Here is a 24,337-nt window from a genome sequence, read left to right on the forward strand (position 1 = left end):
GACTTCAGCAAAGTAATTAAGTAATAAATAAACAATTAAAAGACAGAAAGGTTCCTGTTTTCACTGTTTACTATAGAATTTTCTTTTCACTATGAGACTAAATGTTTTGGTTTGTTTGTTTTTTTAAAGAAAATTTTCTGTGAATTCAAAAGCCTTTCCTATAATTACAGGGCAGTCTGGAGAATGAGCTACCAGAAATTCTTTCCCACAGCTGCATTTCTTTATTATGTGGAAAAACCTAGATGTACTGTTCAAACTACAATTCTTTTTCTCCTAATAAGATATCTCAGGGAATAAATGTGCAGGTAGAGTCTTTTGCATTGTCAGAAAGGGGAGTTTCACTGGTCAGACCTACTGTTGGTCAAAGTGGGTTGTTTGTGGCCCACGTGGTAACATGAGTTTAACAACCCTGCTAGGGTGGGAGATACATAGTATGATAAGTAACTGCTTCTGAGCTAAATAGCATAAGCCCTAAATAAACAACACTTCCCTAAAAAACCTTTAATACTCCGATAATAAAATATATATTTTTCAGTACCGCGACCATGAATTGAATAAATGGTTCAGAAAATAGAATAGTCTCCAGTGACCACCATCAGCTCTGTGAAGAAGCTCAACCTCTTGTGGAATATTTCAGAAGGTTAGTGGAGGATTTTATACAGACACATTAATGCAGAAGAACAAGTGTTTATTTTCTAATAATTTCCACAAGTTCCATGTTGGTTTTTGAACTCATAAAAAATGGCTTGGGATAGGAATGAAGGAATAGTAATTAAATCATTACTGTGAGTATTACTATTGAACCAATCTGAACATATTAAAAAATTGTTGAAATGTACCATTAGATGAGGTAATTCCTTTTAACTAGTATGAGGTTCAGGTTCTTTATTCCTGTCATGAAAATGTAATATAATATTAAAATATTGTATTACACATATAAGGCTTACATGATTTACTCATGAAAGTGGCCACTTTCTCATTACTTTCATATATTTTTTTAGTATCCAAAACATACAAGTTTCATTATATAATTTTTCAAGGGATCTTATATGTGTTTTCACTCTTGTATGCTTTTCATACAAGTTTCATACAAGACAGATACAAACTTTATAAGATTTATATATATCTTTTCCATATGGGAAATGGCTATTTTAACCACCAAATGACTTGGCCTGTGCACTTATGGATGCACTTTATCTGCATAATGTTGTATATTCTGCTGTTGCTTATGTTTTTGGATGGAGGGCCAGTAGATAGACCACTGCCTAGTAAAGTACATATCTCCCACTAATGTACATATGGAGAACTGCATATCACATGGCTAGAATTTGTAGAGAGACAAAAACACACATCTGCAAACAATTTTCAGGATACCATCTATGCAACGTGCTCATAACAAAAAAAAACAAAAAACTTGTTTGACAGGGTTGAGTTTGAGCCCAGAATCCTTTTAACCAGAAGACAACAGTCCACAGCCACTCATCTGCTTTCAATTTTTATTTGAATAAAACACACTAGATTAAGGAAACATACAGCTTGTCTAGCGAGCTCCAGCCTCCATGCGACCATGGATGGATGGGCAGCTTATCCAGGAGCATGCATAATGGTTCATACTAGTGCTTCTCTTTAATTGAGATACATATAAATATATGCATTCCTGGACATCCAGGTTAGGATATTCTTAGGAGCTTGAAAAAAGAAGGCAAGTTGACTTCTTTGAGTTTGCGAAGACGTTTAACTTCTCATCCAAGAGGCTTAGTTAGTTCCAAAAACAAAACGTGGAGAGTCCCAGGTTTGGGTCGCCATCACTGGGGATTTAAAGGTGAAACCACTATGAGACCTTGGCCCACCCTATCACGTGACCTACTGAGGTCACCTGAGGCGAGACCAGAGTGGGGACTAAATGTGCCTGGATCTCAGGACTGCACTGTAGAAAGCCAGTGGTGCAGTGGACACAGATGGCCTCCTTTACTCTTTGATAGAGAATTATGTGTTTTCTCTTTCTTTCTTTGTGTGTATTAAACATTTAGGTGCAGTTCCAAATATATGCTTTCATCATATTTACACAAACAAACACATGAAGACATTCTGCAAACAGTATCATTAGTAAAATCATCAGCACCTGTTCAGACCCATCTTGATCAAGCAGTCAAAACATTATCATGACAAATATTCAAATTGTGGTGATCACAGAATTTAATGGTAACGTCTTTGGAAATGTTAACCTGATGCCCCCTTAGTGTTTCTACACTTTCCCTCAATGTCAATGTGCTGTTCTCACTGTAGGAAACGCCCCGGTTACAAATCAGACTTATTATCTTCTTGTCAATCTGCTCGCAAGTGTGAAGACCCTTGTAAAGTTTTTTCAAATCCTTCATCAGACAAAAAGTTTTGCAGACCCTCAGTTCCAGGGGCAACATACAAGAACTCTTGTCCTTCTGCTCACCCAGCTGCACCACCCAGAACTTGGACAGCTCACTGGGGTTCTTTGCGTTGCTTGCCACCATGTTAAGAATCAGAGGATAAAGGTCATGAGCTGCAGCTGGGATGGAGGATTCTGACATGCTGGGGTCAGGAGGACAGTGGCTGGGCTGTGAAGAGAGCGAGAAATTATTTTGATACAACACAGTAGTATATTTAGACATTTAGACATACTGCACCTATAAGTTCTATCACATCCTTATTTTGTTTCTTGACTTAAAGATGCAAGAGTCCAGGTAATCGTGTGACATTGAACACATATCAATAAATATGACAATGACTAAGAATGATGATTTCATATAGGCTGTACCTGTGGACTGACAATAAGGACTTGGTTTGCAGACTTAGCTTCCTCAGCCAGCCAGCGCATCGGCCCCTTCTGTGCAATCTTTTCTTGCTGCCAAATGTCAATTGCAACCTTGCAGCCACCATGCAACTGCAGGAACTCTGCAAGTGCAACAACAGCACGCTGGAATGCTGAATTTACAGCAGGGTACACCAAAAGCACATGAGGAGGCACCACAGGAATGTTCTGGTAGTCCAGTAATTTGCCAGCTTTAACAGTCCTATTTTTATCTGGGTAATAAGAAAACAATGGAAAGGAGAGTTAGTCAGATTCAGCACCAGCCAGCAGTGTTGAACTTTATACTGTGTCTAGAAGGGGAATCCCCAGCTTTGACTACATCTTGAATACAACTTTTAAACCTAGGATGGTGAAGCAGAGTTTCTGTGCTTTGGAAAGCATTTTAAGGTAAGATGTTTAAAGCATTTATTTCCAAGTGACTCCAAACATAGCTCAAAAGGCTTGCAGGTAAGGTCATCCTGTAGCAGGGAGCCTTTTTGCTAAATACAATTCAGCATTCAAGTAAATCACGTTGTGCACACACAAAGTAAACGTGCGTTTGGTTGAGCATATATTTTTCCTATTCATCATTAATAATTCAGGTGCATATTCCAAAAAAAACCCCAAAAATGTTTATATTTACACATTATGCAGAATGAACTCAGGATAATGAGGATGACCACTCCTCCGGTAAAGATGATGGCAAATCTGACGATTACTCTCGGAGCTGCAAAAGCGCGCATATACAGAGGAAACACATTTATTCAGATTTTATTGATTCAGTACAGGTGCTTTAGGAAATTGTGACTCGTACCTGGAGTAGTTAGCCCAGTAGTGACCTTAACTGGAGTAAATAATTAGAAAAGATAGATTAGTCATCACATGCATTGTAAATTGGTGTAGTAAGTATTTAAAATCATACAGTGCACTTCATGCATGTGGTTTGATATATTCCCTTGCAGTACTGGGAGACTGGGATTTTCTATATGTACTTATCTTTGCAGACTCACTGAAATTATTAGCTGAACTATACTGAACAGTATTGCTCACCTGTAGTTACATAAGGAGAAGTTGGTGTAACCGTTGCTATAAAACAGAGAAAATGTTAATAGTTTTACCATTTATATCTCCTAAGTATATTGTGCCCGTCAAAAGTTTTGGCTGTAATAGGTTTTACAAAAATTTATTTTGAAAAAAAGACAAATTAAAAAAAAAACACTTACTTTTTGGTGGTTTAGGAATAGAAATAGATTCCGTCACATAAACTAAATTGCCATCCACCAGTGGAGGGAAAGGGAGATTTGCAACTTGTATTATATTGTAGCCATAGGTGGGGTTTACAGCATAATGAAACCATATCTAGGTTTCAGAACAAAAAGAAAAAAGGGGAAAAAACAATTAACAGCATCACAGACCTTTTTCCCTATGTAGGAAATAGGACCAAAAGATATGATCAGTACTACTAAGGTTAAGACTAATACCTTTTCTAATTGATCCAAGCTTGCACTGGCCAAAGATGGGTTGTAATTACAATGGTAGTCTTGTCTTTCTGTTCTGATGCGAGTGGCTGTCAAATATTTGGTACTAGCTGCAGAGAGAAAAATAACAGACTGAAATAAATTAGTCTGCCTTTAGATATTAACCAGTGAGTGTCCATGACAAGGATCCTGACACACTAAGTACACACTGTATAAAATGCATGAAAGAAAAGGAAAAATCTTCAACATCTTTTGCTGGATATCATCTCAATGTCCTTAATATTTCACCACCATCAGCAAATAAAACACGTGCAACAAAGACCTACTGTCTACTCTGCAGATGTATGATTGTTTAGTAAATGGCAACATTAAATCTGTCATAACTTCAGCAGTCCCAAGTGCTATATAAAAAACACACAAAATGTGGTCTCCAACCATCAATGCTGATCGCCCAGCTTATGTTGAGCATGACTCTTTCGCCTACTGGCACCATCTTCAATTCCAAGCCTGCCACTAGAGATGGAACCAAGGTCTCGTGTCCTGGGGGAAAACCTGAAATGAGAAACAACAGCGGTGCTCACTGTCCCCGCAGATGGATTGTGTTTTCGGATATTTAAAGAGATGGTCAGTGTTGATTTGGCAGCTGAAATATATTTTGCAGCTTCTGTAACAGTTTTTATTGCAAAAAAGATAAAAACAAACAGAGTAATGAAATCTGAAGATCTCAAATAAGCATGGCTATTACCATATTTGATAACTCACAAAATATGTAATGCATTTTTTTTTAATCTTAAATTCTTACTTCATATGCATTTGTTATTGTGATTTTCCTTTCATGTGTCTGTCAGTGATGAATTTTTTTTTTAAAAAAGTGTAGAAAAGTAGTAAAAATATGACCACTAGTAGCTTTAGAGTCAATTGGAAAAAAGAAAGTTCACCCTCTTTAAATTATAACGTATTAACATATCAGCAAATATTAAAAATAATCTGCTGGCTGTTAATAGATCTTAAAATAATACAACCTCACATGAACAACACATGACATACTTATTTAACAAAAACATATCAAAAAGCAAAAGCAGTGTGTGAAAAACACCCTTACTGCTTCCAAAGGGATTAAAAGTGAAAAGCAGCAGCCAGTTTCTGCTAATCAAATCCACCTGATTTGCTAATGATCACAAAATTTTGTGAGTTTGCTGGTCTGGGAAGTTCAGATGTGTGTTAATACAAAAGTTGCAATCTGCAATGTTCACAGAAACCGCAAACAGCCCTGGAGCTGTTAGGTGTAGCTGTGTGCAGGCAGGAATAGGACCCAAGGTGCAGACTCCGGAGACAGAACTTAAACCAAAACAGCTTTAATGCTGAACTCAAACATAACATAACTGGGGAAAAAGGTCAAAAAAATAAACTAACACCGGCGGATTGACAAAACACACAGCAAAATAAACGGTAGATCGCGACACAGACACTAAGAAACACTGGGCTTAAATACACAGAGGGAGCAATCAGGGAATGGGTAACAGGAGGGAAACACAGCTGGGGCAAATCAGGCCTAACGAGACAAGAGGAAGCAAAACCAGACACATTAACATCAGACATGGACTTTCAAAGTAAAACAGGAAACACATAACACAGACTGAACAAAGACACAGACTCCTATGCAGGCACTACAAAGGGAACAGAGACGTGGGAACAGGGCAGACACAAACACTGACTGAACACGGGGATATAGGAACTTAGGATACACATAGACGCGAACTAGACAAGGGGATGCAGGTGATAGGGGAGACAGAGCAACTAAAGAAGACAGAGACATAAGCCATAAGACAGAACTCAAAGAAACCAAAAACTAGGAAGTATAAATAATATCAAAAACTCAAAAACCCTGGGTCGACGACCCAGGCATCCTAACAGGAGCTACATTTCAGACTCTACATGCCCCAACTTGCAGTTAATAAATACCACAGCAGATTCATCAAACAGTCAAACCATGCAATACTCAGAGAAATTTGTTACAAATCTGAAGGCTAATACACCTCCAAGGAGACAAAGGACATTCTGATGACCATCAGTCTGGGATGAGATATAAGGCTGTTAACATATAATCAATCTAGAGTGAGGAATATTATTCACACGTGGAAAGACAGTTAACATCTTTTAGGAGTGGAAGTTTCATCAAACCCCACAAACCTCAATGAAATGAAGCAATGCCTTCACAAAGAGCATAACAAAATTTCTCAACAATGATCCTCCACAGCGTGAGAGATTGATGAAGTCATAGTCTGCAGTCTACGAGTGCCAAAGTAATTAAGTCTTGAGGTGTGCTTTCACACACTCCATCTGCATCTTACCATAGTTTTTGTTAACTAAATAATGACACTGTGTAATATCTCAAGCTACTGAACTTCTACAAGAGTACACATCCAGAATATTCTGGGTTTGCACAGCTGCCATCTGTCAAACGGTTATAAACGGTTATATATATAGAATAAAAACAAGAAGTAACAGACTCAGGAAGAGTTTATGTCCTGTTCCACCTCTCTACACACTTGCCTGTAAACATGGCACAGAAATACTCAGATACAAACACAGTCTGGGCTGAGGACATTTTAATTGTAAAATGATGTACAGTGCTGTTGTTTTTCACCTCTGCTGGTGCAGCCAGGCTATTTTGTATCTTTACTTACTTATTTTTTTTATTAATTCTATTTATGTATTGTTTTTAATCTTAAGAGACAGCCAAACCGCATTTCACTGTACTCTAGATCTTTATATTCTACGCGTTGCTGTTCATCTGAGGGAGTATTTAACACATTTTAGAACCTGGCAAGAACCAGATTACTTTGGAACACAAAGGTGCTCATAGTCGACCTGAAATAGTTTAAACATAACATATTGGCAGATTATAGTTTCCATCTAGCGCTAATAAACATGAAATAGGCTTACCATGATATTCTTCACATTTCACCTCCTGAAAAGCAACAGCACAAATAAATGTAAGATCCCTTTGAAGTTTGAATTAAAATAAATAAATACTAAATAATAAAGGATTACTTAAAAAAATGTAGGTCACTTACAATGTTATGTGATGTCACCTGGGCGGCGACACAAAACAGAAAAAACAGCGTGACTCCCCACATAATAAAACACCAGTAAAAGTTACAGAAATAAACGATCATAAAGCCGAGTAACTGTTTAACTACCTACAGGAGCACTGTAGTGCTGACGCTCTGAATTCCGTTATTATTCCGATAAGCCCCGCCCACCGCGCTGACCGTTTTACTTGTTGCCTGTTGAGAGGTAGGTCTGCTGCTTCACGTCCTCTTTTCTCATTAAACTATTCCAGCACCGGATCAGGTCCAATTAAGTGTCGCATGTGTGAAGTTATACTGAGTATTTTCCGTGTCCTTGTGTGCTGTTTAAGGTCCAGACGACGACTGTGAGCTCTGACCACTCGTTAGCGGTAGACCTAAACAACCATAGAGCTTATAAGCAGCCCCGCTACGACCATCGCCAGGTCTCTAAATCATTTAAATGTAACATTTCGACGCTATTTTTTTTAAAAAAAAATGAATTATATTAAAGCAGAAATGTATCAACTAATGTAACTAGATGTATGGACTTAGATGCTGGTAAGTTAGCGGTTGCGAAACTGAGTTTTCATCTCAAAGTTTCAATCAGAATGACTTAAAAGTAGAGTTTGGACATTAGCAAAGGCGTAGAGACTGCTAGACAGCGGTTACTTTGTTAGTCAATACTTGCTGACATTTGTGACTCTTGGTTTACTGATATGACTGCCGTGACCTAGATATCACTCTCTGCCTCGGTCCGATTGGGAAAACTGCACATTGTTTTCTCGAGAAACAACACGGAACAGTCCTCAGACCACACATTCACCAGAAACACACGGTGCAATTCCAGGTCTGTTGAGCTAAATTCATGTGCGCTCAGCCACAAACAACAGTTGTGCTTTTCCTGTGAACAAAATTCGTTTTTTTATGACTTTTATCAGACTGAATAACAAAGTCAGGCAGCAGAAGGCCTTACTGCTGTAGAAACACAGGACTTCTGATGTGACAGAGAATTAGAGTTTAACTTTTAACATGCTGCACTTGATGCAAGTCAAGTTAACCTATGTACTGAGTGTCTAGTTGTCCCTAGTTATTCATTTAACTGCTGTCAGTTTCACAACTATCAGTTGGGCATTTCAAAGAAAAGGAGTGGCATAAGTCATATTAGATGAATAAGTATTTAGTCTTTTCAAGGCCAATAGAGAGAGACAGATATTTTATCCTTCGGCCTTTAGTTAACTTGTGCTGTGGATGAAAGAAACATGTTACCTGCTGAATAACAGAATAGTTATTTATTTATTTTTATCTTCAGTCCCTTGTAGTGGACATCGAGTCTTCCTTGCTGACAGAATGAAGTGATGTGATGTGGACATCATGCTCATTGCTATATCACCTTACAGCCTCTCTCTTATATAGAATCACAATATTTAAGAGAGTTGTGCAGAAATGCAGACACATACTACAAATTTCATTCTTTTCATCAGAGTTTCAGTTTTAGACATTTCCAAGCTCACCCCCTTCTGATTTGTCTTCAAATATGTGTTTGAATAAAGAAAACAGGATGTTGTGTTTGACCACACGGAGCCTAACTGGAGCCCAAAGGGCTGTGACTTGGAGACAGGGAAGATTTATAAGGGACTGCAGGTGCTTCTTTACCAGTGTGCCCGAATGCCACTTTGTCCCCAAGACCAGAAAGATGGGTCGCCCCTCTTCCCCCAGCTCATCCTTCTCCAGCCATTACAGATGCTTCACTGTCTCATCTTCTCAGTGGAGCTCTGCATCGTCACCTACAGCCGATCAGAAAACACCATCTTACAGTTATGTCATTATTGGAGCGGGGTCCGCTGGTTGCGTCCTCGCTAACCGCCTCACAGAAGACGCCCAGGAGTCTGCGCTGCTGCTCGAGGCTGGCCCTAAGGACAGGTGGTTAGGCAGCTTGCGACTCTCATGGAAAATCCACATGCCAGCTGCCCTGATCTACAACCTCTGCGATGACAAGTACTTTGATTGATCTGTTTTGTTATTCGAGTCATTAAATGATTTTGTTCAGATTTATAAAAACAGACATTTGCCTTACTGTATGACATTTAATATTACACGCTAAAGGGTTTCTAAATTAGCTCAGTGTGTAGCAAGCAGACCTTTGACCTTTAACCTACATCTCAGTTGTTTAAATGTGAACAATGAAATGGCATTACAATATTACATCGCTTTTACACGTGCAAAAACAGTACAGTATTGGCCTAACATTAATAGCCCAGCATTCTGATACCAGTAATAATAACATTGTATAAACTGTTATTAACTTATAATAGTCTGACTTGTTGCTATCTCATTTCATTTTTGCTCAGGTATAACTGGTTCTACCACACTTTACCTCAAGCCAACATGGACAATCGGGTAATGTACTGGCCGAGGGGCCGCGTCTGGGGAGGGTCCTCTTCACTCAATGCAATGGTGTACATCCGCGGGCACGCTGAAGATTATAACCGCTGGCAAAGAGAGGGCGCAGATGGCTGGGATTATGAGCATTGTCTGCCTTATTTTAGGAAAGCTCAGTGTCATGAGCTGGGAGAAAACAGGTAACTAATACAAATATATACTGGGCATTTTTACCACTGCTTTTCCAGTATCTTTTTATGTATGATCACAGCATTTTTCACTTGCGTGGCAGTGCTATTTTCTCTGTCCCGCTCACCTAGGCTTTAAAATCTCAAATATGTAACAAGACAGTTTTTTCCTTGTGCATAAATGCAGAGCAATGGATTAAATTGTTTTGCAGAACGCACCTACACCGAGCATCACGCATATCTAGACTGGCTGTCTCTAATCTAATTTCTAAGAATGTGAGAAACCAGGAAATACATCAGTCAAAAAAGGTCACAGCTCAAAAGCACTTTACAGTTTAAAACTATTATGTGCAAACAGAAATTTGAGGCACTGTGGGATATATTTGATACAATATAACATGTCATTTCATAAATAGCAAACAATGAAATAAATGTCAGCGAACTCTGAATGAGATTGATGAGACCTCCTATGAGAAATTCGTTGGAAACTGTTCAGTACAACCACAGTGACAAGGTGACAACCACAGGAAATGTACCAAAAACAAACACCGGGAGACTACAAAGACTTTACCCAAGTATTTACAGGATGACTTTGTGGAGGAAGGACTTTGGCATGCTTAACTGAGAACCTTTGTTGTCTAGATCTGAATGATGAAGATGGCTGTTAGAGTAAAACTGAAATGTTGAAATGACCTGTAAAGGAAGTAGTATAATCACTGTGTTTGACAATATGGTACAGAAACATAGAAGAACACTTAAATTTAAGTGTAGCAATTATGGAAAACCTTCTCAGTTATTGGATTGCATATCCAACAGTAAAGAAAAGAGAATTATTAATATTGTTTGCATGCCTACACTACATTACTTCCTATGAAAACAATTGAAACAGCTCTCTCTGTCTCTCTTTTTTTAATGTTATCTTTATGTTTTTGCTCTATATTGTAGATACCGAGGCGGCAGCGGACCTCTTCAGGTGTCCAGAGGGAAAACCAACCATCCCCTTCATAAGGCTTTTATTGAGGCGGGGCGACAGGCAGGATATCCATTCACTGATGACATGAATGGATACCAACAGGAAGGCGTGGGCTGGATGGACATGACCATTTATAAAGGTTCTAAATGCTAAATGCTACAGAATTGATAGATAATTAATAGGGTTAGTTACAGGTAAAGTGCCACAAACCTTTTCTGGTGAAATGTTTTCGAGTGGCAGAATTAGACGTCTGATCTCAGTCTGATTTAGCTCCAAAGGTTAAAATATCAATACTACAGTCTAAATGTCAGGAGAGCAAATCAATATGCTTTCAGATGTGCGGCCTTTAAAAAAGGAAGGGCTTAATTTCTTGGATGAAAAATGTGTGTTTGTCATTGACCACAATGTGTTTTTCAACCTCTGAGCACATGTCACTGTGTGTTCATAGAACTACTTAACCAACTCTAAAAAAATCTGAAACTTAGGCCCATTAAGAAAGTATTTACTGTCGTACGTCATATGGAATAATTCCTGAGGCCGCAGAAGAGAAACCATGTTACTGGTCAAATACGTTTCAGTACTGTTTAATTCTTGATCTAATCTTTACATACTTTCACTGTCTAAATCTATCAAGGGAAGAGGTGGAGCACTGCCAGTGCTTACCTGAGACCAGCCCTGGGTCGACCCAATCTGAAGGCGGAGGTGCGATGTCTGACCACTAAAATCCTGTTTGATGGCAACCGTGCTGTGGGGGTGGAATACATTCAAAATGGACAAAAGAAAAAGGCAAGGAGGATAGATGTTAGAAGATTAACTAATGGATCATAAAATGAAATTAATTGAAACACTGAATTATGTTTTATATCCTGAATTTGGCCCTTTACAGCGATTTTTCTATTGTCTGTTCAGGTGTTTGCAGAAAAAGAAGTGATAGTCAGCGGAGGAGCCATCAATTCCCCTCAGCTTCTCATGCTATCTGGGATTGGAAATGCAGATGACTTGAAACAGCTCGGCATCCCTGTGATTCAACACTTACCAGGTGTGTTGTGTATGTGAAGAACGTCCTTGTAGCCTACTTCTAACTTACAGAACTACAAAAATTAGAAAGTTTTCCAACTGATGCTTGTGTGACTTCAGACGATCATCTCTTCGGTGCTTACTGTCAGACCACTTTGCCTTCCTCCTCTCTCAGGTGTCGGTAATAACCTGCAGGATCACTTGGAGCTGTATGTCCAGCAGCAGTGTACTCAGCCCATCACCCTGTACAAAGCCCAGAAACCTTTCCACATGGTCAAGATAGGCCTCGAGTGGCTCACCATGTTTACTGGTAACCAAGTCACCTGCACATTTATAACGGGACAATTTCCCAAATGTTTTATAGAATTAGCGAGAGTTTCTGTCCTTGCATCACTTTTAGATGAAGATGTCTCCAAACTGCCATTTCACTCATCTAAAATGCTTGTTCATCAGAAAATATAATTGAAAAGAAACCAGAGAGTTAATATAAACCCTTTAACTTTCATTCAGGTTTCAGCTATATTAATGATTATACACAATTATTGTGCAGATGTTAAATATTAAACTATTTTCACTGGGTACACAGTCGTGTAAGGAATGTATCAGCCTGCAGCACTGCCTTTCTAAACTACAGCTGGCATTGACACAGTATATAGAAGAATCTCTCACAGTTTTAATAATGGTGACTCATAGGAAATGTGACATGAGGTGTTTTATTGGTGATCCTGGTAAATTACATTTACAGTCTGGTTCCTGGTTGTTGGAGAAAGTCAGCTAAGATAGTCGAAAGAACTTTCACTACCAGAAAAAAAGCTCATCAATCACATCACCCCAGTGGCATTTCTTGTAAATAGACATGCCTGTCTAATAAAGAGTACAATCATTTCACTAACCACATCAATCTCCCACAAGGTTATGGAGCAACAGCCCACATGGAAAGCGGGGGATTTATTCGTAGTCGTCCCAAAGTAGCACACCCCGACATCCAATTTCACTTTCTGCCCTCACAAGTCATTGACCACGGACGAGTCACCCCCAAAATAGAGGCTTACCAGGTGAGTAAAGCTTGTTTTTGCAAAACCGTGACTTCTTAATGCTGGTGTAGTGGGCATGCTTATGTTTCTTGAAGCCTTCTATAAACATGTGTAGAAACAAGAAGTCAAGTAAACAGCCCAAAGCATGAATTGCACCGCATAGAATATGCCCAGTCTTGCAGAGGAGTATTTACAGGCGTGCATATGTTCCATGGAAAAAAAAAAAAAAACAGCGCCATGAGTTTTCCAGGAAATTCTATGCGGGGAACCTTTCACCCTTATTTATAGCCTCTTTTCCAGAGAAGTGCACCTGAAACGAAATCACTCGCTCTTTCTTTTTCTTTGTCTTCTACTTAAACGGTGCAAAAGGCGCAGCCGTTTATTTCTTTTTACTTTAATTAATAGTGTCATACATCTGTAAATTAGAATTGGAATTTCAGCTCATCTCAGGGTTTATGAACTCAGATGTGTTAGCTAAACCTGCTCCCTAGAAAAGGCCCACATCTCAAGTTACATCAGTTTTTTTCCTCATTTGAAAGATAACAGTGGCCTCAGTTTTTCCACATCAAAAATGAGCACTTATGATGGTGTTTTTACTAGCGATGTGCACGGCTACTAGTCTACTACTACTAGTACTAGTTACTAGTCGGTACCAGTCTTAAGTTGTTCACTCTGTTCAAATTTTAATTCATGCCCAATGCCGGTAAATTATTGTGTACTAAATGTTATGTAGCCATCTGGCACGAGATGGCGCTTCGTCATTGAGAAATGCCATAAATCTGTTAATCTACGCTTCATATTTTTGTTAACACTGATGAGCTTTCTCTGAAAGATGAGTTCTGCCTTAGTGACAGGGTGAGCAGTTCAGTCAATTGAGAGTGGTTCAGAGTAGAGCCACGACTCCTCCATATCGAAAATAGATGGCCAAGGCCGTCACCTCCTGGGTAAGGTGTTCCAACCATGCATGTCCTTCCGGGAGAAGGCCCTGGTGCACTCCAGGGCATCCTGGAGATATTACGTTTATAGGCTGGCCTGGGAAAGACTTGATGTTTCCCCCGGAGGAGGAGGTGGCGAGAGGGAGGTTTGGGCTTCCCTGCTGCTGTCCCGCTCACCCGACTTCAGAAAAGCAGAAGAAAATGGGCGGATGATTTATTGTTTTTATTATTTTAAATTTTTAGAACTTTTACTTTAGTAGGTGTCATGAATTTTCAAAGAGCAACGTGCCAAACTTTACAGTCACAATTTATTCATTTTCCAGATGTTAACTTGTCGTATTTTAGTTATACATAAACATCTGTTATAGTTACATGTTTTCATATCATATATAACATCGGTTTAGTTTAGGTGTTTTTCTCCTTCACTGTCTGGAGTGTAACGTGTAGTGTTGATAATGCACAATGCGAGGTGCCGCACAGCTTGATTCGCTATTTAAGAATGTCATAAATGATTTAGACGCCTTTCTTATTTGTTTTTGACATTTTCCACCAAACGTTTGTCAATTTAAACTTAATATTTGAGTGTTCCTTAGTTTTAGACTAGTTGGTTAGTCTACGTTTTTTCCACAGTTATTCGAGTAAGAAATAAGGAACATCCCTAGAATTGAGTGTTTTGAGGTTTTCTCTTGGACAAAATAACTTAAAAAGCTAAAAAGCCTTTATCATGTAAAAAGCTTGGGTTTACAAACTGGGATTAATGAAATTCAGCTGTGCTGTTTTAGTTAGCTCGGTTAGCAGTGACAGTTTTACTCATGCTGTTGTTGTAGGTTCATGTTGGACCAATGAGGAGCACCAGTACAGGCTGGCTGAAGCTGAAGAGCACCAACCCCCTGGACCACCCCATCATTCAGCCAAACTATCTCACCACAGGTCTGGATGTATTTGATATTTCCTTTAAATTTCCCCCTTAAAAAAAATCTATAAAATCTATTTTTGAACGATGACAGTATTTTGACATGTTTGTAGTTATTGTTGCAGTATTGAAGTCCCTCTGCATCAACTTTTACCTCAGCAGCTTGCAGACTTTTGAGTTACAACAAAGTTGCTCTGGCACGTTCTTATATAAGCTTTTCCTGGTTTTGATTCCCTCTCCTCCTCTCAGATATTGACGTGTGGGAGTTCAGGCAGTGTGTCAAACTCTCCAGAGAGATTTTCGCCCAGAAGGCCTTTGACCCCTTTCGTGGTCCTGAAGCCCTGCCTGGTCCTCAGGTCCAATCCGACGCAGACATTGATGCTTTTGTCCGCCAAAAGGCAGACACTGCCTACCATCCATCCTGCACATGCAAGATGGGCTCGCCCTCTGACCCGATGGCGGTGGTTGACTCAAACGCACGCGTTCTGGGCCTGGAGAAGCTTCGTGTGATCGACGCCTCGATCATGCCCAGCATTGTCAGTGGAAACCTGAATGCTCCAACCATCATGATGGCAGAGAAGACTGCTGATATTATCAGAGGTCGCCCTGCACTCGTTGACTCGGGGGTTCCTGTGTACCAGCCTCCAACACTTGACACACAGAGATAAAGAGAGAGGTGTACAGCTTATCTGTGAGTTAGAAAAATCCCTCAATAGAGTCAGTTATTAGGCAAAAATAGCAGTAAATCACAAGCTGTATGTTCGATTAGGAGCTTATCAATTTAACTCTGAGCTGATATTGTGAATTATTACCATGGGAACATTCCTGGCCTAACACACATATTTAGGACCATAAACACTTCACATCTGTCTCACGCTGCCATTGGGGTGGAACAGTACAGCAAAATCACTGTGGTTATGACAGGAAATGTGTCTAATATGTGGCTTCTCGCTTAGCAAACAATTTACCAGCCTGCCTCATCATGAATTTCAGTAAAAATGCTGTGAAATGTATACATCTTAAACATGAAGTAATTACCCAAGATTACAAACTAGTGTCCAGCATCACATTAAAAAATTGCAAAACAGCTTTAAAAAACTAAAGAAACTTGAATATTTCAAGGATATGAGCTTCTGATGAAAATCTGTTTCCACGGCACTGCTTTTCAGAAAACAATTGTCTTATCAGCCGTCATCTAATGTGGTTGAGAGCTGCAGTCAGCAGCTGGAGCAAACTGTAGACTGTAGAATAACTGGCCTCAGCAGCTCGCTCCTGTCTGCTCAGACCAGATCAGTGGTTGGCAGCCTTTCGCTGTGACAATCCTCTTCCTTCCTGAAAACTTGCAGGTTCAACAGATAAGATCTTTGTTTTGTTTTTTTAGTTCCCCCGCACTCATTTCACATTAACATGAAGGCAATAAAGTGATTCGATTTCACTTTAGGTTTCCCACAATTTAACCAGTTTTTATAGCAGTTTCTATAGCTACAGCTTTACCATCAACATCTGCAGAAAACATTTGGTTTTGTTACTCTGTTTGCGTGACAACAGAGCATTGAATAGGCAGGATGGAAGAAACAAACTTCTTTTTTTTTTTTGTACATCTAAACAGACTTGTCACTAAACAGACTTGTTTAGTGACAACTGTGGGGAAGGATCATACATTGTTTACCAAAAAGACTTAAGTGAAGTGGTAATATAAACTGGACCAAACCCTGATTCAAGCTTGGAAAAGAAATTATTATAATCAGACTTGTAGCGATTACACTACCAATGCACGCATCTCTAGATTTAACAGACAGTTAAAGGAACAGACCTCCTAAATGCTGTCAATGCATCTGTAAAACTCACCTCAGTTGATTTGTTTGATTCATGCTATGTGCCAAATTTGCGTCCTTGGGCTACATAACTCACAGCTTTTGCACCGCTGTCATGTTTTAACACTATGTTAATGCACACTAAGAACTTTGAAACTAAAAATCTTCAGTGTCACTTTTATAAGCAGCTTTTTTCTGATTGTGTTGTGAATTTTTTAAAACTATGTTTTTAATGTAACTGTAATATCATTGTTGCCTATGAGATCACGATTACATTTGATTTGTATTAATTCATGTATATGTTGCACATGGCTACAGTGTGTTTGACTTTGGTCCAGTTTGAACTGACACACACCGGTGCTGAGATTTTAGACTTTGAGCGAATAATCAGTGTGTATTAGCAGCTATAATGAAAGCACTAACATAAATTATAAGTATGTCTTATTAAGCTTTGCACTATATCATAAAGAATTTATGGTTTACATTATAATGCAGTATTGTCTAACATGATGTGAATGTTTAAATCATCTGTCATTATGAAGGGAAACTTACTGTGAACACCGTCAAAGGCTTTCTGTTGTTTTTCTGTGCTGACACTAAACAAAGCCTCCTGACCTTGTTCTTGTGTCTTTATTCAGTGTTCGTTACAAAAAATCAGCAGGTTCATTGTCATTCCAGGCAAAACTTCAAGTATGCAAAAAAGGGCTTCTCTTTTTATTGGTACAAAACTTATAAGGTACTAGTACTCATGCTACAAAGTAGAGATAGAGCTATTCTTGTTTGCTTTTTTTAAATTTTCATACAACTGGATAGAAAGCAGAGATCTTCAAGTTAATCGCGTACTTTTTACAAATGCTGTACAGATTTTATACATCATTGTCACTTTATAGACATCTGTAAAGCAGTGGAACAGTACAAAAAAGTAAAGCTGCGTTGCACAACAAAGCTTTGCAGTCCTTGTCATTTTATCTCATGTGATAAATCATTTGGGTAGTTGCACTAGTAATAATCTCCACGTGACTGTTGTTGTTTCAAGTTTCTCGCATGTGAGCCACAGGGTAAATCTGAATTGTCTGGAGTCGTGCACTTTTGACAGATTATATTCCTAAGCAGGTGGCTTCCAGTCAAGAAGCTGTCGTAAGTGATTCAAAGCATAGCTGAATGCCTTGGGGAGTGGAGTTGGGTGGTTTTCAATAAAAAAACAAAAGTCTCACATAGAAGCCAACATGTTTACCTCAGACTTTTTATGGCTTCTTGGAAATCAAACCAGTGTTGAATCTGGTACTTCTCTTTAATCTTTGTAATGTTGGGTACAAACACTGTTTTTTACTAATTTGGTGGTTCATCATTCATTACTATGGACTTTTGGACAACCAATCACGATCGCTGCCAATAAAGAAAAAAAAAATCACACATAAATGTTTCCGATTACTACTTTTGTGCAAATGCAGCGTTACCAGAGTTTCCCTGACATGTTAACCAACAGGCCCGGAGAGTTACAGAGGTAATAAGATTTTTTTCAAAGTCTACATTAAAAACAATTTACTTGCAGTTAAAAAAATGCATATGTCTCATTTATCAGCTGTATTGGCCACTTAAACCTGTATGAGGCTCTTCTAGAGTGAAGAGGAAAGAGTGCATTTGCAGTCCATCTGAACGATAGTCCAGATAGCAGCTTGTATCCTGCTTATACATCTGTACATCTGTATATCTACATCATCAGAATGTCCAATAGCAACCACCGGCACCGGATTTAGACCCTTTAGTCAACTTTTAGTCACAATAGATAAATAAATAAACCTCAGTAATTTTGGTAACAAAAAACATTTGACGCATCTGAGTATGGACGAGTGTTCTCTATTCTGTCCAGACTATCTCTCCAACTCATAAATGAAATACGTAGTTGAGTGGAGAGAGAGTCTCTACACTCAGAGAACTAGGGTTACAATGTAACCAAGCATTCCCTTGTTTTGGTTTTATAGGAGCCCTTTGATTGTACAGAACAAATTGCCCTTACAGCAGTATTTAGAGTAAGAAAAAAAGAAAGATTGCCTATCCATCACTTGGTATGTTGTTTTTTGTTTAAATTAATCTGAAGGCTTTATAGTTGGCAGTGGGAGACAAACACCCATTAGTGGTGCCGAAACGCTTTACTACGATTTCCCCCAAGTTGTGCTCTTTGTCTTGACAAAAACAACTCCAACAGATAAAAGGCAACAGCAGTCATTTCATTACAATAGCAAATATACTGACATAGTATATTGTCAGGCAATCCAGTAAATAGTCGCCCATTATGTAGAGACCTGTATGGTCTTATTCATTCCATTGCAAAAACAACAAAGAGTTTTGCAGCAGTGGAGGAAATAAATGGTTTACTTGATGTGTCATCTGTGGCACAAAGAAACTGGTGGTCTTTGCTTTTATTTTTGTTTCACCTTCAAGAACTGCCAAAGATAACTTCATCCTGTCAGCGAGTAATTATTTTTAAAACATGAGTAGTCTGGGTCTCATGCACTATTGAGCCACATCACACAGAAACCTCAGAGATTATCTACTGTTGCTGATCTCAGAGTGATTCAGGGGGAATAGTGATTCATAGTAGTCCATCATTGCATATCTGAGTAAAGGGCTTAACAAAGAAAACTCAGTCTTCAAAGTTAAGGATCATCAAGGGCAGTGAGTGACACACAGCAGCGAGTGACACACAGCATCCTAATATTCCTTTATTTTTAGGGTGTGTAGCTTGATCAAACTCCTTGAATGTAGCACTGCTGTTAGTTTAAAGGGAGGACTTAAGAGAATGTGTCCGCGATTACATGAAGAAGGAGGATATGCCTGAGGACAAAGACATGTTATTTTTCTTACTGATATGTGATTTCCTTTTCAAGTCAAAAACAGAGACATAGCCAAGCTTAGCCCTGAAATCCTGAACTGTGAACCCAGAGAAGTTTAAGTGATCAAGACTACTAAGAAAAAAACTGTTTCTGTCAAGTTTTTTGTTTTTGTTTTTTTTACTCTAAATCGAGTCACGAAGGTAATAATGTAATGCGAACAACCAGTGTTTGCTAACATGACCAATAAAAGGTTTAAAATCACACATTATTTATATACATGGATCTGGCAACGAAATACAGGGAAGCTTGGAATGACTGGACAACCATACGCTGACCTGGCGCTGGTGGGGTTTGTTTTTTTCAGACATCTAAACTGGAACGTAAGTTAGTTGAATGCTTTGGATATTTTTCTAAAATTGTTTTAACAAAATCAGCTTCTTTGGGAAAAACAAAATCATGCACTGCAATCTAAAAATGATTGAAACGGTGGAACACTTTTTGTTTTTTTGGCTCTTTATATATCGAGTAAACAGTTTAGATTTATTTTAGAACAATGCAGCTGGGCCGACCCATTATCGCCTTGAACTGAAGCTGATTCCTAAAATCTGTGTTAGAAAACCTGCATTTGAGTTTTTCCTGCTGTAAGAAACCAGTGTAACAATAAAGAAAAACCCAATTTAGAGGTTTGAATTCTCACTAGATGGCAGACTGGTTGGCAGACAGATTTGATTCCCTCTGGTTTGCTAAATTTTCCAGAAACCCAACCATTTCTTCATCATTTCTTAAGAGAAAACAAGGCACTTTGCTCTCTTATCCATCTGTGTTTTACACATTTTCATTATTGCATGATGCACTTGAATAGACGTGTCCCCTCACCGTAGAGCAGTAGTAAAAATTCAATTGAAAAAATCCTAAATATATCCCAGTGTGAGCTGCTGTTATAGTGAGGTGATGCATATCATCTCATCTGTTAGGTCCTCCTCACATTTCACAGCCACATATGGTTCCTCATCGCTGTAGTCACGGATGCTGTGGTCCCTAATATTTGCACTGGCATGCGAATCCGAGCCAACGCTCTCTTTCCTCCCTGTGTTGCCATTACCCATGGTCCCATTCAGCAGGTTACTGGCGGCACTCTCCATTTCATCAATGGTCATCTCGCAGGCGTCTGCAATCTCATGTTTAGTTGCTGACACAAATTTAGGGTCCCTGGCGTATTTCCCCAAACCTTCAGAAATCAGCACCTGGGGAGAGCAGTCAGGAGATAATTAAAGCTGAAACCATGAAGTGGAAAAAGTGATCTTCAGCAAGATCAAGAACCACACATTCTGGGTCTTACAGATAGTATTCATTTAGCTGCCAATAGATGACCTCTGCAACATCCTGTTGACTTGTAAAATGAATGCTTCACTGACAGAAGCATTGCTCATCACGCTTCCCAACTTGAGTTAGCTGCCTGGACATGCAGCCATACTTGTTTTTAATAAAGGTAATTATGAAAATGTTTTTCATTTTGACATAGTGGAAAAGTTGAGGTGTACATCACAAATGAGTCAGAACAAGAAGTTCAAGAATGAAAACTTCAAGAAAGAAAACTGCTCAAAAACATTTAGAGGACACTTTGAAAACATGTCCAACTCCAATGGGGAAAACATCATGCTGCATATCTATACTGATATAGACTGTGTAATCAGTTAGAACCAAAGGATGACAAATCACTTGATGCAAGTGAAAATGATGTGTACTGTTTTCCTAGAATATCATTACATTTACATAAGTAGCCTGTGATCTGACAGGTCAAATGTAAAATAACATAACATCACTGTAAATGTAATAAAACACAATTTACTTGTTTGTTAAATATATTTTGTTGTACATATGCATATTTAGATCGTAAAAATACATCCAGAAATGTCTCCCATCATTCCTTGGGACATGTGCTGCTGTTTAGATGTTCTTGTTTTATTGTTTATGGTTACGTTACTTTTAACTGTTATCTTGAATGTTGTGTTTACGCCGTGGTGCAGCGTCACTGACAGCTGTTGTTTTGTAGAGAGAGTGCTGTAACATGAGTGACTTCTGTTGTGCTGTTGTTGAACCTTGAGGCATATTGTAGCACTGCAAGTGTTTAATTAAGGAGCTCCCCCTACCAGCTTGGGGTTCAATAACAAGCTCAATCTCTCTCTGTGAGCTTTTTTGTTAAGATTTCTCTGCATGCCACAATGTAAAACACTGCACGGACACGCTGTGCTAATTATATATTTTGAAAAAGAAATGTGGAGGTAGGAATTGCAATTAATATAAATAACATGACGCTAAGCATCGGCCAATGAATGTGAACTAACAACAAGGTCGCGGGTATGGCTGCGACCGTAGGAAAAAACCCTAATATGAAGGTATTTTAATGTGCATTTTACAGTAATGTTCTGTTCTTCTAGAATATCATTAAAGTTACGTAAATAGACTTTGACTTCACATTTTGAATGTAAATTAACGTTAAATCACTGTAATGTAATACAACATAATTGTCATGATTATTAAATGTATCTGTCTGTACATATGCATATTTAGATTGTTAAAATACATTCACAAATGTATCATGATTTCACAAATATCTGTCCGTTATTTGAAAGATTGAACTGTTGAATTCAAATGTAATGCTATGGAAAAGTATATAACATGATCCCTATAAGCTTGTGTTACATCACATAAGTATTATTATGATTGCTAGTTAGGCCGTTCGTGGCTCAAGAGTTGGCAGTTCGCCTTGTGATCAGAAGATTGCCGGTTCGCGCCCCGGCTCGGACACTCTCCGTCGTTGTGTCCGTGGTCAAGACTCTTCACCTACCGCCTACTAGTGATGGCCAAAGGGCCATGGTGCGATATGGCAGCCTCGCCTCTGTCAGTCTGTCCCAGGGCATGCAATCAATTATTTTAAACCAACTGTTAACTGTATATTTCTGTACATTTACGTATTATGATTCATATTTCCACATTCAGTGACCTTGTTTATAGGTAATTTCATTGTTTGATCACGTAAAAATGTTCCTAATTTAATGTCTAAAAGCACTTGGAAAAGGCAGAATCCCATGTCAAATTAGCGCAACTAATTGTATTTTCATTACTGAAAATAACTGTATTTTTATGGGACAGTTATTTTCTGTTATTTTACGGTCGTATTTTTGGTGCCCCAGCTGCTGGAATATTACCGTTTTTTAAGATGTTTTTTTTTTCCTATTTATAGATGATTTCATTGTTTAGTCACATTAACATGTTCCTGATTTAATGTTTAGCGGCACTTGAAAAAGGAGAGATCCCATGTCAAATTAGCACAACTAATTGTATTTTCATTACTGAAAATAACCGTATTTTTATGGGACAGTTATTTTCTGTTATTTCACGGTCGTATTTTGGCGCCCCAGCTGCCGGAATATTACCGTTGTTTTAGGATGTTTTTTTTAACAGTGTACTACAGAGAACAAAATTCAAAGACACCCTGAAATTCAAAGTGAAAAAATGGTCCAATGGTCCAATTTTATTGTAGTCACTTAAAATGGTACTCAGTAGTTTGTTTGGCCCCCATCTGCTTGTATGCATGCCTGAAAACATCCTATTGAGACGTGAATGGTGTCCTTTGGAATCTCCACCCAGATCTGATCCGGACATCACTGAGCTCCTGGAGAGTCTGAGATTCACGCTAGCTGAATCGGACGGACCAAAACATGATGTCCCAAGTGTTATATTTGAATTAACTCAGGCGAGTGTAGCGTGCAGGAGCCGCAAACATAGTCTCACCTCATGAAGCCGGATATTGTTTTGCGCCAGGAGAAGCCCAGTACCCACTGCACCAGTGTAGGGTCTGACAGTGGGTCCAAGGATGTTACAGAACGATGTTACAGGCAGCATATTATTCTCCACGGCTTCTCCAGACCCTTTCACATCCATCACATGTGCTCAAAGTTACCTCCTCTCATCCGTGAAAAGCACACGGTGCCACTGGTGGACCTGCCAATTCTGGTATTCTATGGCAAATGCCAAGCAGTGAGCACAGGGCCCACGAGAAGACATTGTGCTTTCAGGCCACCCTCATGAAGTCTATTAAAGATTGTTTGGTCAGAGACATTCAAACCAGTGGCCTGCTGAAGGTCATTTTGTAGCTCAGGCAGTACTCATCCTGTACCTCCTTGCACAAAGGAGCAGATACCCGTTCTGATGATGGGTTAAGGACCTTCTACAGCCTTAACTCCTCCATGCTGTCGAGACTGCTCGAACACACAGTAATTCTTATGGCATTGGCACGTTTCAATGTGCCACCCTGGAGGAGCTGGACTACCTTTGCAACCTCTGTAGGGTCCAGGTATCACCTCATAATAACAGTAGTGACACTGAGCCTAGCTAAAGGCAAAACTAAAAAGATGAGGAGGGAAATATGTCAGTGGTCTTCACCTATAAAACACCAAAGCAGCTGAAACTGATGAAAAACCCCTTATGCTATTTAACTGACCAGATCAATATCCTGTATGTTGACTTGGCTTGATGCTACACTTTGATTAAAAAGTTTTACTTTCAACTTTTTCGAGCAGTGTATAAATGAAATATCACCAGATCTCTTATCCTACTTTGTGAGGGTCTATGGATTAAAAAAATGCACGGTAACAACAACAGAGCATTTGTTATGTACTCACAGCTTCCACCAGACTGTTGGCACTGCCTCTCTTTTGCAGGCAGTGCGAGCAGCACTCTGCGGGTAAATGCAGACGTGACGGAGAATGGCTTTGGCTGGGAGGGCCATCCTGACTATCTGTGTACCATGAACTCCTCTTCACTGCTCCAGGGATGCTGGCCACACTGCCAGGACTGCGCCAATCCACCTA

The 24,337-nt window shown here is 39.1% G+C and overlaps 3 protein-coding genes across 30 annotated transcripts in view; 1 reads left to right on the plus strand and 2 right to left on the minus strand.

The window, feature by feature from the left end:
- Window positions 1-1,482: 1,482 nt before the first annotated feature.
- Window positions 1,483-7,610, minus strand: LOC102294604 (interleukin-17 receptor B). The gene is given in 11 exon segments (XM_005937829.3): window positions 1,483-2,204; window positions 2,206-2,591; window positions 2,792-3,057; window positions 3,468-3,551; window positions 3,639-3,668; window positions 3,875-3,910; window positions 4,048-4,183; window positions 4,306-4,412; window positions 4,738-4,854; window positions 7,249-7,273; window positions 7,380-7,610. Coding segments are annotated over 11 exon segments (1,320 nt in total). The 5' UTR covers window positions 7,482-7,610; the 3' UTR covers window positions 1,483-2,173.
- On the plus strand, window positions 7,507-17,248 carry chdh (choline dehydrogenase). Of its 4 annotated transcripts, none has more exons than XM_042221084.1 (10): window positions 7,507-7,602; window positions 8,927-9,371; window positions 9,725-9,955; window positions 10,889-11,055; window positions 11,551-11,702; window positions 11,826-11,955; window positions 12,109-12,243; window positions 12,846-12,988; window positions 14,730-14,832; window positions 15,065-17,248. In XM_042221084.1, the coding sequence occupies exons 2-10, from the start codon at window positions 8,935-8,937 to the stop codon at window positions 15,481-15,483; spliced, it is 1,917 nt and encodes a 638-aa protein (XP_042077018.1). In that variant the 5' UTR covers window positions 7,507-7,602; window positions 8,927-8,934; the 3' UTR covers window positions 15,484-17,248. The 4 variants fall into 4 exon arrangements, with proteins under 4 accessions (XP_042077018.1, XP_042077016.1, XP_042077017.1 ...); XM_042221082.1 differs by lacking the exon at window positions 7,507-7,602 and adding an exon at window positions 7,654-7,819; XM_042221083.1 differs by lacking the exon at window positions 7,507-7,602 and adding an exon at window positions 7,864-8,223.
- A 66-nt stretch (window positions 17,249-17,314) lies between these two features.
- cacna1db (calcium channel, voltage-dependent, L type, alpha 1D subunit, b) overlaps window positions 17,315-24,337 on the minus strand; it is a 98,849-nt gene continuing 91,826 nt past the window's right edge. For all 25 annotated transcript variants that reach the window (XM_042221076.1, XM_042221067.1, XM_042221080.1 and 22 more), the window contains 2 exons: window positions 24,149-24,334; window positions 17,315-20,707 (listed from right to left, as the gene is read on the minus strand). In XM_042221076.1, the coding sequence (XP_042077010.1) occupies window positions 20,402-20,707; window positions 24,149-24,334 (492 nt within the window). In that variant the 3' untranslated portion in view covers window positions 17,315-20,401. The remainder of the gene's footprint in view (window positions 20,708-24,148; window positions 24,335-24,337) is intronic.

The sequence above is a fragment of the Haplochromis burtoni genome, unplaced genomic scaffold (genome assembly GCF_018398535.1).
Source record: "Haplochromis burtoni strain Fernald_Lab_line unplaced genomic scaffold, NCSU_Asbu1 Contig_60, whole genome shotgun sequence".
NCBI lineage: Eukaryota > Metazoa > Chordata > Actinopteri > Cichliformes > Cichlidae > Haplochromis > Haplochromis burtoni.

Bases quoted from the DNA above. Each gene is read 5' to 3' on its own strand.
- chdh (XM_014338586.2), top strand. From the start codon at position 8,911: ATGTGTTTGAATAAAGAAAACAGGATGTTGTGTTTGACCACACGGAGC. The intron at 9,956-10,888 runs GTAACTAATACA...TCTATATTGTAG, and splicing joins CATGAGCTGGGAGAAAACAG to ATACCGAGGCGGCAGCGGAC. The intron at 14,833-15,064 runs GTCTGGATGTAT...TCCTCCTCTCAG, and splicing joins GCCAAACTATCTCACCACAG to ATATTGACGTGTGGGAGTTC.